The 21526-nt window shown below is 34.4% G+C and overlaps 2 protein-coding genes across 2 annotated transcripts; one reads left to right on the forward strand and one right to left on the reverse strand.

Moving 5' to 3' along the window:
* The first annotated feature begins 10339 nt into the window (after positions 1-10339).
* LOC141665110 (uncharacterized) lies at positions 10340-11824 on the forward strand. The gene has a single exon (XM_074471090.1). It carries the CDS (start codon positions 10340-10342, stop codon positions 11822-11824), a length of 1485 nt encoding a protein of 494 aa, XP_074327191.1.
* A 4317-nt stretch (positions 11825-16141) lies between these two features.
* Positions 16142-16921, reverse strand: LOC141665111 (secreted RxLR effector protein 161-like). The gene has a single exon (XM_074471091.1). It carries the CDS (start codon positions 16919-16921, stop codon positions 16142-16144), a length of 780 nt encoding a protein of 259 aa, XP_074327192.1.
* Positions 16922-21526: the final 4605 nt, after the last annotated feature.

Here is a 21526-nt window from a genome sequence, read left to right on the forward strand (position 1 = left end):
AGTATCATCGGGATGCCAGAAACATAGTGGAGTACAAGTAGGTGGATATGCAACCATATCTGACTTACGTGGAGAAACCAGTAAAGATTATGGATAAGAAGGAGCAGGTGCTTCGGAACAAAGTGATCAAGCTAGTCAGAGTGCTATGGCAGAATCATAATGTGGAAGAATCAACTTGGGAACTAGAGAGTGCAATGCTAGAAAAGTACCCCCATTTGTTTTCTATTTGATTCCGGGACGGAATCCTTTTAAGGAGGGGAGACTGTAATAACCCCAAAAATTTTGGACTGTTTGTAACCCTTATGAATAGTGATTTTGCTGATTATGCTGAATAAGAAAACTTTTCATACCACACTTTGTAGATGTTCTTTTATTGTTATTCTGAGATTTTATTAGTACTCTATATGGTATATAAGTGTATGTAAAGATCGTCAGAGTCCAAATTCGAACACTTTGATTTTTCCCGAAAATCCACCAGATACCGAAAGAATTGAGTATAAGGTAACAGGATAAAGAGGATTTAAATTCAAGGATTATAAGAGGGGGTCATAAAAGGAATATAATGTATTGAGAAAGTTTAAGGAAACCCAAGTAATAAGATCCCGCGTATGATCCCTCAAACGATAAACGAGAATGAAAGTTAAACGAACCGTATAAAAGATCAGCGATCATTAGCCAAGTAATTAGGAGTTAATCAAAGAGGTTAGTGATGATGATGTCATAACACCAACAAGAAGAAGACAAGTGTGGGAATATGACATAGGAGGATGACATAAGCATGACCAAAAGGGAAGGAATTGTTGGTTGATTATAAACCACACAAATTTTACCATGGTTAAAAGGTTAATTAATCAAAACAAAAACAAAACAACCAAGCAAAACAAATCAAAAACATAAAACAAAAAGTTGACTTCATCTTTCCAACAAGAAGCTCCCGGCTTCATCTTTTTTTTTTCAAAGAAAGAAAATTCAAGTTCCAAGCTTTGTTAATTAGTGAGGTAATTATCCAAGGTTCCTTGTACATAGATATAGATATCCTGTGAATCTAAGCTTCCAATTCCTTCACAATCTCTTCCAATAATTCATGGAAGAAGAGAGTAAATAGTGTTTTTCAAGAACTTGAAATTTTGATCTTGTGTTTTTGTTTAGATAAAGCTTTAGTAAGGATTTTCCAAGGTTGTTTCAAGCTCATTAGTTACTCCTGCTCACAGGGAAGGTATAATCTCTTAACCTAGAATTATTATTGAATGTTAAGAGCTTATTATGAGTAGTATAGTTCATGAGAGGCATGATTATTGTGTATTTAGAGATTGGTTGGTTTTGTGATGTTTTTGGAGTTGTAAATCTTGATTATTAGTTAATGAACTTAAGTAAGCTCTTAGTTCATGATTGAGAAGTAGTATAAATTGGAAATATTGAGATGTTGGGGCTGTTGTAGTAGTGTATGGATGGAGTTTGGTTGTAATAATGATTGTGGGTTGATTGTGGATTGATTTGGAGTAGTATAAAATTTGATAATCGCGTAAACATAGCCGTCGTAATGCCCGATTTACTTTAGACTGTTTTTGTTCTTAACATCAGGACCCGTGAACTCACTATTAGGTTTTGACCATTGCCATGATTAGATAGTTCATGTTACGAGCTTCGTTTTGATATGTGTTTTACTTGAATCCGATGTACGGTTTAGGAGAAACGACCGTTTTAAGTAACGGTGTTTCGCGACCGAACCATTACCCCTCGCCTTACTTTAAAACCTTGGTTAAGGCCCTTAAATGACTAATTGGAGTATAAAACAATTATGTAAAGTGTATTAGGAAGTTGGTAGGATACTCGCGAAAGAATCTCCTTAAAACTCTTAATGGTTAATTTATTAAAAATGGTGGAGCCGAGGGTACTCTAGCGACTTAAGTGAATCGTTAAGCGCAAAAGCGAACGTTAGGGTCTAATTGGTTAAAGTATAGATTCTTAAGCGACTTTGGTTTAATTCCAACTTATATGATGTTTATAGGTTACCAGACTCGTCCCAGGCCTTTTATCACCCCCAGTCGCTCAGGCAAGTTTTTTACCTGTTATACTGTTGTTGTGATGTATATATGTATATGCATTATCTTGTGATAGATGCATGATGGTTATTAGCAAATCTTGTGATATATTGGAGGATGCTGATATGGTTTATATGCATGCCTGTTTCGTAATCTTGATATCTAATTGTTGATTCAGATGCTTATAAGTTGATACATATAAGGCTACGGATGGGTGATTGCCGAAGCATTGATAGGGTCAAATAATTATTATGGTGTTTCCATCAAATGAAGTATCTCGTAACTTCATTTGTTTTAAATAATATTTCAAAGATTGAATCTAGTCAAGTCTTATATTGTAGTCTCATTTATATAATGAACCTTCAAAAACTTATTATACTTTGAACAGTGGTAGTTCAAGTGGATTTCTAAAATGGTATAAGTATAGTGAAGTAATTGGTAACTTCATCTTCCTTTAAGCTTATGTCCAGTAAGTAACTACCTTACACTTGATAAAGGTTTCCAGTAAGTTATCCATTTAGATACTTGCATTATTGTTTACACTATATATTATCTTGCGAGCTGTAATGCTCACTCTTGCTTCAATTCTTCATCACACAACAACAGTTAGGAAAGATGGCCAGGCTCAAGCAGACCCAGCGCAAGCGCGTAGGAAGTGTCTCGCGTCTTCTCGTTGATATCGTAGCTGCTATAGCTGCAGAGGTAGATCTATTTGTAGATCAGGCATTCTACTTTTGGGAATCAATTATGTATAATTATAACTTGTGGCAGATAATGGCAATTAACTGTAAACTTATCAAGTAATCATTCTAGGTTGTAATAACTTTTAAATTGTGGATTCAAGGACTTGTACTTATTTAAATTTTATCTCTGAGACTATAATGTGTTGTGGTGTGTGTTAGTGTGGTGTCACAACATGAGGTTATTTATTATTAATTAAGTTAAGTGATATTGTGGAAAGAAAGACCGTGACGACCCGGATTCCCGATCCTGGATTTGGGGGTGTTACATCGAGGCACCAGTCATATCCCGGTCCTCAGGATTAGGACACACTCAATCCCCAAAATATCATTATCCAGTCCATCGCTTAGCAACCGGAACAATCGGTATGCTTTGATATATTCTAATCACCAGAATATATCAATCTCAATGTGTAATCAATGGAATATGAATCAAGAATCCAAAGAAAACAAGAAATCAAGAATCGAAATGAAATATGAACAAAGGAATAACAAGTGTGTATCAGTGATTATGCACAAGAATCAAAAGAGTGCAAACGTGATAAGCATCTGAAGAAATGTCATTATTCTGAAAGTAGAATACGGGAAAAACTTGCCTTCTGCGCGACTCACTGCATATATGTCACCTTCGTCTATTACCGACTCAACCTGCCTTGTTGACTTAGCTTATGTTAGAGAAATAGACTGATTTAGTCATTTCGTACTTCAATTGCATCTTGAATCGACTTCACATCGTTCCTAATGTCTACCCTTGCGCTTATGACTGACTCATGTATTACTTATTAGCAAGTAAGACTCAATTAATTACGTAATACACATAAGCACATAAGCACATAATCATTTTTATAGTTGAAATAATTGTTTAGAATCAAATTCGACTCGCTTATCGCTCAACTGATCGTTATCTCACTCGTTTCCCATTTTTCCGAAATTTTTCGGACTCGTTTCGACACGCATTTCGACTGATAATCAAACAAGTAACAAAGTCAACTAATTTCTAGAAGAAATTAAGCTTTAATATTATTTTTAATGAAATGAATTCATTTTTCTGAATCAAAAGACTTTCGTTTCGCTCGAATCGGACTAACGGTCTAATTATTATCAATTAAACACTGATAATTCAATTTATTATTCACTATAAATAATTATTACTAATTTTTAAAACTCAAAAATAATTTTGAAATAATTATTTAAGAAAAATCAGAATTAAAAATGATTTTTCTATAATTTTTGGAATTAAAATGAATTTATTATGATTTATTAAAAATTATTTGATTAATTATCAAAATAATTAATCATTTTTAAATAATTAATAAATAATTAATAACTAATAAATAAATAATAAATAATTGAGAAAATAATTCAATCTGATTTTTAGAAAATAATTCAGAATTATTTATAATATAAATTAATTAATTAATTAATTAATTTATAAAATAATAAAACTGATTTTTTTGAAACTAATAAAATTAAATTAAATTAAAAATCCAGAAACATTTGTCAGAAACCAGACATCTCACAAAACAGATCAAAACCGGGTTGACAAACGGGTCAACCGGATCACAATCCGGGTCATGAAGAAGATGACCGGATTTTTTTCAGAATCCGGCCACCGGCCAGGATTCCGGCGAGTTCAAAATCAGGGCAAAAAACATCGTTTGATGTGGTTTTTACTTGGTTTCAATTTCACACAACTGCAGCAACTCAACTCCGGCCAAAACATACGAAAAATATCACTGAAACCTCAACTCCGATCAAAATCGACATAAACTCCGGCCAAATACCCAAATCATTCATTTGTACATAAAATCAAACGTTATATAGTGCAAACTGAAGCCAAGAACACATACAATCAAAGCCCTAACCTTTCAGGAACCAAAGATTCACAGAAATCATCGAGTTGTAATTTGAAAATTCAGTATAAACCCTAGAAATCGTGAATCACAATACATACATCGTTTGTTCAATTAAACACCATGAATCAACTGTAAATCATCTAACAAAGCTATATCAATCATCAAAACATCAAAATAACCCTGAAATCAAAAAGTCCTAATTCGAACATAAACCCTAGAAATTGAAAATCAAAAATGATGCATTAAAACATGAAATTGATATCAAAAACAGAAAGAACAGATCAAAACCTTCGATTTGGTTACTCGAATCACACGATTTGATGAAGAAATCAGCTAGACATCACAGTTTGATTCTCGACCCGATTCAAGTTCTTCCCGACCCGATTTGCAGAGAAAATCAATTAATTTCTGTTTTTTTTAGTTTATAATTAATAATAATTAAATAAAAATTAGGCTATTTATAGTAGTAAAATTAATACTCCTAAATAAAATTAAGGCCCTAATTCTACACTTTTTAAAATTAATAGGCCCCTAATTTTATAATTTTTGAGTATTGAATTTTAATTTATAAATATTTATATATACAATATATATGCCAAAATTTCCCAAAAATTGTGAATAATGCAAAATGCAAAGAAATAATATAAATGAAAGTCCTATAATTTTATAGAAATAAAAATGTGATTTTTGTGGGGTTTTTAACACCCAATGGGGCTCGAAAAGTCATTTTTTGTAAAACGAGAAAATTTATAAAATGTCTAGATGTTCAGAATAATGCGATGGTAAAAGCCGTTTGATGAAAAATAAGGCCCATTATTTTATTTGAAATACTGGCTTTAAAATCATGGTTTGGGTCGTAAAACGTTTGCAATGAAACTTATGAATGCAAAATAAAATATCTGAAAAATATCTTAAAATACCGGAATAACACAGAATACACATAACACGTAACAATTAGGGTGTGACGGATAATTACACATAAATGACACATTAATACACATATTTTATTATAAATATGATATAATACAGACGTAAATTTCCCAGACGTTACAAATAGTGAATTCTGTGACGCGGGCGTGCAGCTCCTGGCGCGGGCGCAGCTCCTGGCACGGGCACAGCTCTTCTAGATTTTTGATTGCAACTCTTCTTTTGGCCATAACTTGAGCTCTGTTCATCGAAATTTGACTATTCAACTGCCCACGCGAAGGTAACGAGATTCTCTACAACTTGAGAACAGACTAGAATTCAAAATCTGATCTCTTATCAGCATAAAATCCTTGTAAATCCCTTTCCTCCTACGACTGATGCCCTGCAATACAATTTACACAAAAATACATCAAAAATACCACATACTTGAGTCCAAAACACCAACTGAAGCCGATAATGAAGCGTTCCAAGTAGATATAAAATCCACTTATCAATTATCATCATAAATATTTGTGGGTCTAAGCACACGGGTGTAAAAAACGCTTCCTCGTACGCCGGGAGTCAGGACATTCCCAACAAATTGGATTCAGGGCAGATTCCCAAAAAATTGGTATTAGAGCTTCACGTTATAACAGTCCTGAACAATCTCAGATGGGTTCCTAGAAGGGATTTAGTAAGTGGCAGATTGAGTTACCCCACGATGGGCTTTAAGGGGAGGTAGGTGGATTTTTTAGTATGGGCCTAGGGGAGCTAGAAAGCCAGAAGGATTCTAGTACGGGTCAAGGGGGAGCCGGACCACACAATCAATAGGCAGAAATGATAGATGTCGAGTCTGATATGTGAAGGTAGAGATTGTTAGGATATGTCCCACATCATTTGTGGGAGGGGCAGTTTGCTAGAATATAAGCATCAAGATAACTCTATTTGTACGAGGCCTTTTGGGATATGCCCAATACAAATCCGCATGGGCTCGGCCCAAAATAGAAAATATCATACTAAAGTGGAGGTAGGCCTGGTAAATAGGCCCAACAAGTGATATCAGAGCTTCAGGTTGTATCGATCCATATCAATCTCAGATGGGATCCAAGAATGGACCAAGGAAGTGGCAGACGGGCTATCCCAATATGGAATTAAGAGGGAGGAAGGTGGACCTTCCAGTATGGGCCTAGGGAGAGGCGGATAGCCAGATGAATTTCCAGTATGGGCCAAGAGTGAGCCGAATCACACAATCAGGAGGAAAATCCGCAGATTTAGAGCCCGGTGTGTGAAGGGGAAGATTGTTAGGAGTTGTCCCACATCATTTGTGGGATGGGAAAATTGATAGAATATAAGCAGCCAAATAACTCCATTAGTATGAGGCCTTTTGGGAGTTACCCAAAAATAAACCCGTGCAGGGTAGACCCAGAGCGGATAATATCATATTGATGTGCAGTTAGGTCTGTTTAGCAAGCCAAACAAATAGCGCATTTCCAAGAAAAACATATCAATCGTTAACGAATTAATAGCTATTTTACGATCAAGACTACATAGTTTCATATTTAAAGAGCTCATCGACACAACAACTCAATTTAAAAAGAAGACATAATATTAACACACAGTTGTTACCAACCACCATATGAACATCAGATTCTCTCCCAACAATTTCAATAGCAATTGAATATCGATTAAAAATGCCATCACAAATTCACAATTATAATTCACCAATGAAGCATGAGGAGGGATCCCCGTACTGGATAATTCATAATGGGGTCAGGGACAAATCCATCAAATATATATAAGGGGGACAAAAAAATTAGTTACACAATAAAATATCAATGAAATAAATACAAAAATTTCTAGTAAGTAATCCATATTAGAACTCTACGTTCATTCAAATCATGAAACTCATTTATAAATAAGTCAATATTAAAACTTTTCCGATACAAATAAGCATATAATGATCGAGAAATTTATCATGATAATTTTAAGTCGTAGTTTTTATTGAGCAGTTAACACACATAAAATCAGTTTGTATTTTGGATAAAAGTAAAAAATATTTCATCAATCAGACAAAAAACTAAATAGTTCATTTATAAAGAAGAGAATAAGTTAAATCTGAACAAGTAATATTATGATTGGTATAAGACGATCCGAGTTGGTTAATAATAATTAGGAAAATAATAATACAGAATATGAATAACTATGTTGCACAAAAATGAAGAAGTGATGTATGATTTTGTGGGATGAGAAGACCGGAAAACTCTTTTTTTGTTATTCTAAAAAGAGACATGTTGAAAGTTAACTTTGCGACATACCACATTCGACAAACGGTTTTTAAAAAATAATATAATTGTGTATATATATTATTTATTTTTATTTTTGTATTTGATATAATAAATTAATAAGAGAATTCTAATGAATTAAAATTTTATTTAAAATGGCAATATATTTTTTAGGGGCGGCCAATTTTTTTTTGTGGGGGGCCAAAATTTTATGTTTATAAAAATATATATTAAATATATTATTTTAAAAATTTATATAATAAAAATTTTAATATTATGAAAATCTTAGGGGACATTGCCACCTCTGACATTACATAGTCTTGTCCCTGAATGGGATTATGAGAAATCAGGCTAGAAGATTTTAATTGAACTTGAGAAATATATCAACGAAACACGAAGAAATATTCTCAAAAAATGTTTATTTATATCTTTTCAAATTGACCAACTAATATAACCAAAAGTAGATAGAAGAAATATACCCACCTTCTTGACAAAAATAAATATACCCATCTTTCGCGACTACCGACTCTGTCATTGAAAATAAAAAGTGTAATCATTGAACCACCGTATGCGTGTAAAGGGAAGGTGAAATAAGAGTACGCTCAAACAGGATGAATCCAACCAAATTCAAAAGGCGTGTGTTCCACAGTTTCAGCTTTATCATTATACATATGATAATTCGAAGATGTGGAACACTTTCTTTTGAACAAGTTATCTTTTGTCGCTAATGTATTAATGCATACCTTCCATACATACACGTTGGAAATATATTTGCACTATACTGCAATGGTCTAAATTTTGAATATTTACATATATCAATTAAATCTATCTTATTAAATATTTATAATTCTATATTTATTACAATTTCATTATTGTATATTAATAATTAATAATTATATAATTTTTTAGTTATATTTATAGATATAGACTAATTTTCTAAATTTATTATGATTACAAGTATATTATAAACTTTATATTTAATGAATAATTAATGTTTTAAACATTTTTGAAAATACAATATTTAATATATCACTGAGTCCATAAAATATAAGAAAACTTTCTTATTATATATTAACAGGGACGGAGGTGTTACTGGGCTTACCTGGGCTTAAGCCCAGGAGGAAATTTAAAAAAAAATAGTACTTATATGTATATAGAGTCCAGTCCAAAATGTTCCTGTTTAGCCCATTCAATTTTTACACTCAAAATTTTATAAAACTAGGAGTAGTCTATATGAAAAGTCAAAACAAAAAATGAAGTAACAGTTAATCATGACCTTTGTCACTGTGTGTATTTTTAAGTCCCTGTAACTCTCTAAGCTCAAGAAGAAGGAGTCGTGATTCTGATTTCTGAATATTACACTCATTCATCTTCTTTCTCACTTCTCATGTACAAATTTTCTTTCTTCTATTCATTGTATTTATGAATTGTTTCCTGATTTTGGGGTAAAGTAGATCTCTTATTTGTGTATTGAATTGGGGATTTTATGGGTAATTGAGTAATTCGAAATTTATAGTTTTTGTATCTTATTTGGGGATTAGGTTTCAGTGTCTAAACGTAATGTGTCATCTTCGCAAAAGATTTTCATGTTTTTTCATCCGAAAAAAGTTCTGAAAATAAATAATGATGAACGTGTTGTGCCTGAAGCCGTGCAAGTGCAGCAGATGGAATCTCAATTAGTACATAATATAGTAGTGGAGAAACCCGAAATTGTTGTTAATTTTGAGCGTGATTCGGGTTTACGTCGTCAAATACATGAATATCCAAAAGAACAATGGAATGAAATTCGTCGAGAGTATCTCAAGATGGGGCCATATCGATGGAGTCTTAAGCGCGATGACTATCCAATAACAAGAGCGGAAAGAGATAAACAAAATCGAAGATTTAATCCTTCGTGGTATGAAAGATTCAAGTGGCTTGAATATTCTCCTGCAAAAGACCGGGCTTATTGTTTACCATGTTTTTTATTTGAAAAATATCCGCCAAAAAGTGAGACATATACAGTGAAAGGGTTTAAAAATTGGAAGAGAATATCAAATACAAGAGAATGTTCTTTTTCACAACATAAAGGAGTTCTTTGCTCACAACATAATATTTTTGTGAGCTCCTGTGAAAATTTGATGAAGCCTTCTCAACGAATTGATAATGTACTTCGAGTACGATCTCAAGAAGAAATTTTTAAAAACCGTTTACGTGTTGAGGCAACAATGAAATGTGTCTGATGGCTCACATTACAAGGATGTGCCTTCAGGGGGAATGATGAATCTCCTGACTCAGAAAATTATGGGAATTTTATTGAATTACTTAAGTTTATGGGAGAGTTAAATGAAAATATTGGCTTGGCTATAATGGGAAATGCTCCAGGGAATGCCACTTATACTAGTCCCCTCATTCAAAAGCAAGCTTTACATCTTCTGGCCAATAGTGTCAGGAAGCAAATTCATAAAGAAATTGGAAATTCAAAATTTTGCATTCTCGTTGATTAAGCTCAAGATAGTTCCACTCAAGAACATATGGGGATTATTATTAGATTTGTTCATGAAGGTGGTCTTATTCAGGAACATTTCTTTGCAATTTTAGGAGTTCAGAATACCAATGCATCAACATTAAAGAAGGCTATATTTGATGCCTTGGCTTATTTTGATCTTAACACTTCTAATTTGCGAGGTCAGGGGTACGATGGAGCATCCAATATGCGCGGTGCTTGGAATGGTCTACAAGCTTTGATTATAAAAGAATGCCCACAAGCATATTATGTGCATTACTTTGCACATCGTTTACAACTAGCTTTAGTTGCTGCTTCTAATGATGTTAATAGAGTTTGGCTATTTTTTTCAAAGTTAACTTCCATAGTTACTTTTGTAAATGCTTCTCCGAAATGTAAGACTGAAGTAGAAGATCTGCACAAGTTTGAACTAGAAAAGATGATTGCTAGTGGAGAAGTTGTCACCAGCAAAGGCGCCAATCAAATGGTTACTTTACAAAGAGGTGGAAAAATAAAGTGGAGTTCTCATTTTTTTTCGGTTCGTAGCATGATTGTAATGTATAGTGCAGTGGGTAAATTTCTTTTAAATCTCAGCACTAATTGGTCTACAAATGCTATTCGGGGTGGAGCTACTGGAGAATACATTCACATGAGGTCTTTCGATTTTGTATTTCTATTACATTTAATGCAAAAAACAATGGGAGTCACCAATGTGTTATGCAAAGCTTTGCAAGAGAAGTCTCAGGATATTATAAATGCTATGAGTTTGGTATCAACTACAAAGACACTCCTGGAGAAATTTAGAGCAGAAGGTTGGGATGATTTTGTTGCGGAAGTGTTATCATTTTGTACCAAACAGGATATTCTCGTGCCAGATTTAAGTTTTCCTTACACCATTTGTAGTGGAAGATCTTGCTCTCAAAGAGATGATGTTACTCTTGAACATCATTATCACTTTGATGTATTTGTCAAGGTGATTGAATATCAAGTTAAGGAGTTGAAAATTAGATTTAATGATGAAGCAATTGAGCTCCTTACTCTCACTTCAGCATTGGATCCTCACAATCATTTCAAATCGTTTGATATTGATAAAATTTGTCATCTTGCAGAGACATTCTATCCTCAAGATTTTACAGGAAATGATGTGGATGGGTTAAGAAATGAATTAGAGCACTATGAGCTTGATGTTGTTGGAAGTGCTGAATTTAACAATATATCAACTATTTTCGAGCTATGTCATATATTGGTCAAGACCAGAAAGTCAAAATCGTTTGTTATGATTGATAGGTTGATCCGTCTTATCTTAATTCTTCCTGTTTCCACGGCATCGACTGAAAGAGCATTTTCTGCTATGAAAATTCTCAAGACTGATCTTCGTAGCAAGATGGATGATGCATTTTTGGGAAATATTATGGTTATATATATAGAGAGAGAATATGCTAAAAAAGTTGATATAGAAGCGATGATTGATGAATTTGATGAAATGGGTGATCGTCGCGTAAAGCTTCGGTAAAGACTTGTCAAGCCCACCCCATCCTAAATTCCTGGTTCCGTCCCTGTATATTAATAATGAGGGGGTAATAATCGAGGAAAGTTTGAACTATTCGAATTCTTTATAGAGTCGAACTCGAGCTTTAAATTACTCTGCTCGTAAGGTTCGTGAGCTTTATCGAGTCTCTATTACGTTTAATATTTTTTTAATATAAATATAGTTTTATATACATATTCAATTTTTTTTATCTATATTCTATATTTATTTGAATTGAATTCAAGCCGAACCGATCATATTTCAGGTATCTGTGCCTATCAAACTTTTATGAGCCCAGTTTCCAGTTTGAAATTACATCTTCATTATAAAATAAACATGTTTGATAGATAATTATTATTCTTAAAAAGCCTCCAGAAAATAACGGCTAAAGAGCACCTTAACAAAAAAATTATTAAATCGGAACGAAATCCCAAGCTAAGATATGGATGGAATCAAAGTCGAGAACAAACAGAGTTATTGGATTGATTGAAAATATAAAGAGAACCGGTTAGATGCAATGAATTATGAATACTTCCTTACCAAAGTTTATTATGCATAAAAGATATTATAGATATGCCAACAAAGACAAACTGCTCTTTTCAGTGATCCGACAATTAACATAGTGAATGAATAAAAAGATAATTTACATGTTTTAGCTCTAATACTTTGGTGTTGTTTTCATGGTAATGCTTGTTTTATGATCAACAAGATGTACACATTGTTCACTATTCTTGCATAGTTACATGCATTGCAACATTCAGTAATGCAAGTAAATTTTTCTCATTAGTTCAAAATCGTAGACAAATATATATTTTACGATATATGTTGTTCTTGTTGGGAATCTGCCCCGATTCCTGGCATATGCGGAAGCATTTTATATACCTTGTGTGCTCAGACCCACAAACATTTATGACTATAATGAAAACAACAAACAGACAATATGGTAAAAGAGACAAGAGATCTTAACGTGATTCGCCAAACCTACATCTATAACAACATTACTAGATAAACAGAGATTACAATATTCGGATATGCAAACCTGAATTCTAGATATGTAAATCCCTCACTCACTGAAGTGTTTCCATTAAAACCTCCCCTAGCACTATTTCCCAACAACCTTTCATTTTCTCCCTCTTAACCCCGAAAAATGCCACACAACCAGAAAGCCTCATCCTGCTGCAGCGGGACCACCTCTGATGGTTGCAACCAACCCAAATATCCTAAGGGATAGTTTAGGTACAAGAACCTTCTATCCTGACACTTCCTGAGAGCAAACTAAGTTCACTCTCCTACTAGATGAACATTTTAGAAACTATGAAGCAGAAAGAAAAGAAAGGTGTAATTAGAAATGAGGGGTGAGGGGCTTATATAAATGGGAGAAAGATGGGTGTTCCTTTGTCCTTATCAAAGTGGGATAAAAATTAAAAGTGAGGAAACTTGGTTTTAGGCTTAAAACCCAACAATCTCCCCCTCCGAACATTCGACTATTTCTTTCTTGTTTCTTTCTGAGAAAATACTTCATCCACAGAGATTTCCAAAGCCCCCCAAATCATAGACTTCAAAATATGCTCTAGTTTGCAGATTCATTCTTGAATGCCCACTTGATATATGTACAAATGTCCCATTGGCCTCTATTTATCCAACTATATATATGTGAAACAATATGTTGTACATGCACATACTCACTTGATTCACGTTGACCAATCTCATATATAGTCTCTCACATACGCAAATGTGACTCACACATGCAAGTATGACCACCGATCTTTCCTTTACCCCAACTGCATATCAAACAAATCAATTTGTTGCATGATTCAATGCTTACTTGATTCGTGTTGATCAATGTACATATGCAACTACAACATACCAACTACCCGTTGATGTTGTGCAAGCCCTTCGACCAAAATTTCATCACAATAGTTTTTGCACCATCGTCTAGACTTGACATAAATACAACCGCAACAGTATCCTTCAAGTCACTCTTCTTTCATGCACGAGATGACCAGATTTTTGAAGTTTCTGTATAGCCTGGCCCCGTACTAACCAAACGATATATTCCCCCAATGAGCTCTCCCTTCATCTGAAACATATGCGACCTCCTTCCATATCCATAGCTCCCATACTACAGAACATCTATAACATTCAGAAACTAACTGAACGATAGATATTAGATACTTCCTCAACGTAGAAACATATCTTACCTCGCCAAAATTGTGACCTACTCCATCGAATATTTTAATTTTCACAATTCCAATTCCCTTGATCTTACAAGTAGACCCATCATCCAAAGAAACTGTTTCATTCTTTGTTTCATGAAATTTTTCAAAATGGTCCCTCTCGGAACATATATGGTAAGATGACCCCGAGTCTAATATCCATTTCATTGGAGAACTAGTGTCTCGATTGAAGACAATGCAAACATCTTCACAATCGAGAGTAACCACAGTCAATGATGCATCCGGGGCCCTCTTAGTGAGCGAACAATTCATCCTAATATGACCTCACTCATTACAACCAAAGTACTGCTTGTCCCTTTCACTATATTTGGATTTACCCGTGCTATTGTTAGATCCCTTCATAACACCTCTTCATCTATTGTTTTGACTATGCAAAGCCAAAACTGTCACGTCGTTCATGTCACGCTCCTGGTTCTTTCTGTTGGCATTGGACAAAAGTGCTGCCTAAACCTCCTCCATCTTTATAGTGTCCTTTCCGTACAAAATGGTAGTGACCAAATTATCGAATGACTCTGAAAGCGAAGTAAGAAGAATAAAGGCCTTATCTTCTTCCTCCATTATCACATCAACCTTTTGAAGTTATCAATAGTACCATTAAATACATTCATATGCTCAATAATATTGACATGGGCTGCCATCCTCAGCCGGTACAAATTCGCGTTTTAGATTTAACTTTGTAGTCAAGTTCTTCCCGAGATATAATGTCTCCAACTTTGACCAAAACTCTTTCGGTGTGCTTTCGTCCACGACATTGTTAATAATGTTATCTGTAATACATGTCTAATGGTACTCATTATAACTCAATATCCTTCTAATCTTCATCGCTCATATTTGTTGATTTTCCATCTTTTCCCTTTAAAGCCCTTGCTTTCTTTTGTTGGGTTAGGATATCTTTTACCATTCTCTGCCAAATATTAAAATTTCCCTTGCCATCAAACGGATCCACCTTGAACCCTCAAATATTTTCCATGATCTTCCCTTACACACACAAAACAAGTTAAATGGCTAAATTAATTGGCTAGGTAAGTGTAAGAAACAGTGAGTGCTCTTTCGTCGAAACGGTGCCAATTAGAGAACCACTTTTCTCAACGACTTTCCTTCGCCTCCAATTATTTAAGCCCAGCTCAACCAGCTCTTGATACCATTTTTTGGGAATCATCCCCTATTCCCGGTGTATGCGGAAGCGTTTTGTATATCCCATATGCTCAGACCCATAAATATTTATGATGATAATGGAAACAACAAATTAACAATATAGTAAAAGATACAAGAGATTTTAACGTGTTTCTGCAAACCTACATCCACAACAACTTCACTAGATAAACAGAGATTACAATATCCGGATATACGAACATGAATTCTATACTCAAATATTGTCTAGCATATCTATTATGGATATATCTCACTCACTGAAATGTTTCTCTAAAAACCTCCTCCTATCACTATTTTCTGATAACCTTTCCTTCTCTCCCTCTTAATCCTAGACAGTGCCACACAACCAGAAAGTCTCCTCCTGCTGTAGCTGGACCACTTCTGATGGCTACAACCGACCAAAATATCCTAAGGGGTAGTTTAGGAATGAGAACCTTCTATACCGACACTTCTTGAAAGCAAGATAAGCTCGGTATTCTACTAGACGGACTATGCTATAAAAGCTGAAAGAAAAGAAAGTTGTAATTAAAAATGAGGGTTGTGTTATATAATATAAAAGTAGAGAGAGTAAGAAAGAACTTAAGATTTAATGTTATTACTATAACAAGATAATGTACATGCAAGCCTTTTATAGGCTTCTAAAACATAGGGTTACTTGAGAAGTGAAAACCCAAGAGTTTGTGTCAATTAATGGGGTAAAGGTGAAAGGTCAAAGGACATCTAGAAAGTTAAGAGTCATACAATAATATCATAACACTCCCCATTGGATGACATTACAACTACATGCCTCATTAAAACCTTACTAGGAAAAACCCTGCGGGAAAAACCCTAGTGAAGGAAAAAGAGTACATATGTTGCTCGTGTAACAACGAGTGTATTATATCTCCCCCTCATTTTGGCATGACTATGAATATCAACATAGATCTCGAAGTTTGCACATTCCAATTTTGTGCACCAATTTCTCGAACGACGATGTAGGAAGTGATTTTGTAAATAAATCTGCTGGATTTTTACATGAACGAATCTGACAAACATCAATTTCTCCCCTTTGCAGAAGTTCATGGGTGAAGAAGAATTTTGGATCAATGTGCTTTGTCCGATCTCCTTTAATGTAGCCTTCACGTGTCTGAATGATGCAAGCTTCATTGTCTTTATACAAAGTGGTAGGAATTCTTTTGTTGACTGAAAGACCACATGAATCTCGAATATGGTGTACAAGAGACCTCAACCATAAACATTCTCGACTTGCTTCATGAAGGGCCAATAATTCAGCATGATTTGAAGAAGTTGCTGCAAGAGTCTGTTTTGTTGAGCGCCAAGATATTGCAGTCTCGCCATATGTGAATATATAACCTGTTTGTGATATTCCTTTGTGTGGACCAGACCGATATCTTGCATCAGCATAACCAACTAATTTTAATTTTGATTCTTTAGAATAAAATAAACCCATATACATTGTTCCTCGAAGATATCTAAATATTTGTTTCACACCAGTCATATGCCTTCGAGTTGGAGCAGAACTATGTCTTGCCAAAAGGTTAACAGAAAATGCAATATCATGATGTGTACAATTGGCAAGATACATTAGTGCACCAATGACACTAAGATATGGTACTTCTGGACCAAGAAGTTCTTCTCCCTTTTCTCTTGGACGGAATGGATCCTTGTTCTTTTCTAGTGAACGTACAACCATATGTGTACTCACATGATATGCTTTATCCATAATAAATCATTTAAGAATCTTTTTAATATATGAAGAATGGTGGATAAAGATTCCTTTAGATAAAGTTCAACTTGAAAACCAAGGCAGAGTTTTGTTTTACCCAAATCCTTCATTTCAAACTCTCTTTTCAAATATCCAATCGTCTCATGGAGTTCATCTGGAGTTTCAATGATGTTTAAATCATCAACATAGACAACAATGATAGTAAACCCTATTTTTGTCCTTTTAATAAAAACACATGGACATATTATATTATTAGTATATCCATCTTTCAAAAGATATTCACTGAGACGATTGTACCACGTACGACCCGATTGTTTCAATCCGTATAATGATCTTTGTAATTTAATTGAGTAAATCTCTCGGGGTCTTGAACTATATGCTTCAGGCATTTTTAATCCATCAGGGATCTTCAGGTAAATGTCACTATCGAGTGACCCATACAAGTAGGCAGTCACAACATCCATTAAATTCATTCAGGGCCCTTCTAGAATTGATAAACTTATTAAAAATCTTAATGTTGCTGCATCCATTACCAGGCAATAAGTTTCTTCGTAATCGATTCCCGGTCTTTGTGAGAAGCCTTGAGCAACAAGGCGTGCCTTGTATCTCACAATTTCATTTTTCTCATTTCTTTTATGCACAAATACCCATCTATATCCAATGGGTTTTACACCTGCAGGTGTTTGGACAATAGGTCCAAAAACTTGGCATTTTTCAAGTGATTTAAATTCTGCTTCAATAGCTTCTTTCCACTTTGGCCAATCATTTCTTCTTTTACATTCATAGATCGATCTAGGCTCATGATCCTCGATTTTCTCAGAATTGTCAAGTGCAACTGCATATGCAAATATATCATCCATGACAATTTCTTTTCCGTTCCACCTCTTTCCTGAAATAACATAATTCATCGAGATCTTTTCATTATCAACAATTTCAAGTGTTTGATCATCCTTGGAAGACGTCTCTTCAGTGATCAAATTTATGATGTCATTTGATGTTCCAGCTTTCTTATCAAGTTTCCTTATTTTTCTTGGAGTTTTATCATTGGATCCAATAGGTCTGCCACGCTTCTGGCGTACTTTAGACTCATTTGCTAGCATGATTTTATTATCTTCTTCAGGAAGTTTAATCTTACAAGGAACATTAACAGTTGGTATATGTGACTTTGTCATATTCTTGACATCAGTAAATGCATCAGGCAATCTATTTGCGACTTCTTGTAGGTGGATAATCTTTTGAACTTCAAGTTCACATTGATTTGTTTGAGGATCATAATGAGACAGGGATACTGCATTCCACAAAATTTCTTGCTTTTCTTTTTCAAATTTTGTCTTATCTCCCCCTAATGCAGGAAAAACCGTCTCATCAAATTGACAATCGCAAAGCTTGCCGTGAATAAATCACCAGTCTTGGGCTCCAAATATTTAATAATCGAGGGAGAATCAAATCCAATATATACCCCTAATCTTCTTTGGGGTCCCATTTTTGTTCTTTGGGGAGGGGATATTGGAACATAAACTACACACCCAAAATTTTCAAGTGAGAGATATTTGGTTCTTGACCATTTACCAATTGCATTGGGGAATATTTATGATAAAAAGTCGGTCTTAACCGGACTAAAGAAGCTGCATGTAATATTGCATATCCCCGGGCGGTAGTTGGTAAATTTGTTCTCATAAGTAATGGTCTCGCAATTAGTTGTAGCCTTTTAATGAAAGACTCAGCAATACCATTTTGAGTGTGTGTGTGGGCAACAGAATGCTCCACTTCAATCCCAATAGACATGCAATAATCTTTAAAAGATTGGGACGTAAATTCCCCTGCATTATCCAATCTAATTTTCTTTATATTATAATCAAGAAATTGTGCTAGTAATCGAATTATTTGAGCAAGGAGTCGTGCAAAAGCCACATTACGAGTGGACAATAAACTAACGTGTGACCATCTTGTTGATGCATCAATGAGTACCATAAACTACTGAAATGGCCCACTAGATGGGGTAATAGGTCCACATATATCTCCTTGAATTCGCTCCAAAAATTTTGGGCATTCAATGGCAACTTTCACAGGAGATGGTTTTGTTATTAATTTTCCTTGAATACAAGCAACACATGAAAAAACTTTGGACAATGGAATAATTTTGTTTTTGAGTGGGTGTCCATTTGAATTTTCAATAATTCTTCGCATCATTGTTGAACCCGGATGGCCTAAACAATCATGCCATATAGTAAAATTTGTCGGGTCAACAGATCTTGTATTAATAGTCATGTGTGATTCAACTGGATTTATGAAAGTATAATATAATCCAGAATTATATGTGTTAGAAAATTAGGATTTTAGAGCTTAATTTAATTATGTTCTTGATGTTAATCCTAAAATCTAATGATTGGAAATTGTTCAATGATATTTGAACTTAAATTTTCATGTATGGTTTTAAGAATTTTCTTAATGAAATCCATATGAAATGAGAGATGAAAGTAGCTTGGAAAAGCTTGGAAAATTTGAGAATGTTTGTCCCACATTGAAATAAATAAAGGGGGTTGTGTGCTTTATATGGTATTACCCACATGAGTAGTATACAACTACTAAGGTGTGTGATGGTCCATTGTGTTGTTGTGTGCTTCACGCGCACACACACACACACACGCGCGCCCCGCACCGCACCGCACCGGACCGGGCCGGGTCGGGTCGAAGGGCGATTTGGGCGAATGTCTCGGCGTCTCGCGTACGCGAGGCGACCTGGGCGAGGATTTTATTTATTTGAGAATTATTTTAATTCGAATTTATTTATCGGTGATTGGATTATTGGGCTGGGTTCTGAAATAGGCTAAGTAGTCTAAATATATTGAACCTGCAAATAATCTGATCTGTAACAAGTTCTGATATAAGAATCAGAACTTAAGAACTGATGAATAAAATCAGAACTTAACAAGTTCTGATATCAGAATCAGAACTTAAGTACTGATGAGTCGAATCAAGTAAACTTAAGTACTGATGAGTCAAATCAGAATTTAACTTAAGTTCTGATAATAATGTGGGTGTTAATGTGAAAAGCTGTTACAAATAATTTAAATTCAAAAGCTGTTCAGTTTTGATTTTTTTCATTTATGAATTCAAAATCTGATCAGTTTTGATTTTTTCATTAATGGAGCAGTTTAATTCAGACATTAAGTGTGTGGACAGTTTCATTTTTCCTCTCCTATAAATAGAGGCTAAACTGAATGAATACGATACACTACATTCTTATCTCTTCTTTTCAACCTCTCTGTATTTCTCTCCCATAAGTCCTGAAGTGCTGATTTTTTCTGGCAACTGAGGTGCTGGTCGAAGTGGAGGTTTTGTTGCTGCTGTTAACATAAACTCCGAGCTGTTTTATCCTGTGGAGATATTGCGCACATCCCAAACGCAGCAGGTAGGGGGCAATAATCTCTTCAAGAGCAGCCAGGACTTCGAGCAAGGCCTGGTGACTCAGCTGTAATCATTTTCTTGGCGTTTTGTATCTGTAAACCTTTATTTCAGTCACTGTTGAAAGCTATGGTTTTGGGTACATCTTTCTTTCTCTCTACGTTATTTCAGTTACTGATTTTATTTACCTGCATGTTTTGTTTTGTTAACTGTGGTCTTGGCCTAAACTTGTTAAATTCTTTATACACTTGCCTCTATGTTGCTTTACTTGTTAGTGAGTTTCTCAACAATATGATGGGAATTTTTCTATCACATGTTTCCTCCCTGAGACTATAGTCGTGATACATAAATAATCATTATCACGTTCATTTGTCGTCTCAATATGATAGCCATTGTGGCGTATATCTTAAAGCTCAAAAGATTTCTTTTTGATCGGGTGGAAAATATTGCATTTTCAATCAATAAACATGTATCATTGGGTAGCCCTATACTTGCTCTTCCGGAGCCTTCAATTATATTCGATGCAACCAATATTGTATTTACATTAGCTTTGGCTAATGTTAGATACGAAAAATATGCTTTATTTTTTAAAATTGTATGTGTTGTTGCACTATCCGCCAAACAAAAAGATTCTTCATTTTTTATAACACATGATGAGAGGCTTGACCATATTTCTTCACGAAAAATTAAATAAAATTTGAAGTAGAGGTAGAACATCTCAAGTACTTCATTAATGAAAAGAAAAATATATAAGCAACTGATAAGGATGATTATCATGTTGGATTTTAATCGCAGCGGAGGCATGGCAAAACACTTTTACACACAGAAAATCCAAATAAAAGCATACAGATCATGAATAAAAATTCGAGGGATCGAATCTAACCTTTAAAATAATTCGGAGACAACGATCAGAGATCCTTAGCAGTTGCTCCTCAAGTGTGAAGCACTCCACCGGTATCCACCAAGAAAACGATGTTAAGGAGGAGGAAGGAGGTGGAGAGAATCGGGTTTTCCAAACTTTTTGGGTTTTGGGGTTCTTCATAAAAATAGGGTCTATAATAGTGTATTTATAGGCAAAATTTTCAGCTGAAATTTTCCCATAAATAATATTATTATTATCCCATTTATTATTCTCATTAATAATTAAAACACCTTTTAATTATTAAT

Source organism: Apium graveolens, chromosome 6, assembly GCF_009905375.1.
Source record: "Apium graveolens cultivar Ventura chromosome 6, ASM990537v1, whole genome shotgun sequence".
NCBI classification, from domain to species: Eukaryota; Viridiplantae; Streptophyta; class Magnoliopsida; order Apiales; family Apiaceae; genus Apium; species Apium graveolens.

Bases quoted from the DNA above. Each gene is read 5' to 3' on its own strand.
- LOC141665110 (XM_074471090.1), top strand. From the start codon at position 10,340: ATGGGGATTATTATTAGATTTGTTCATGAAGGTGGTCTTATTCAGGAA.
- LOC141665111 (XM_074471091.1), bottom strand. From the start codon at position 16,921: ATGGTTGTACGTTCACTAGAAAAGAACAAGGATCCATTCCGTCCAAGA.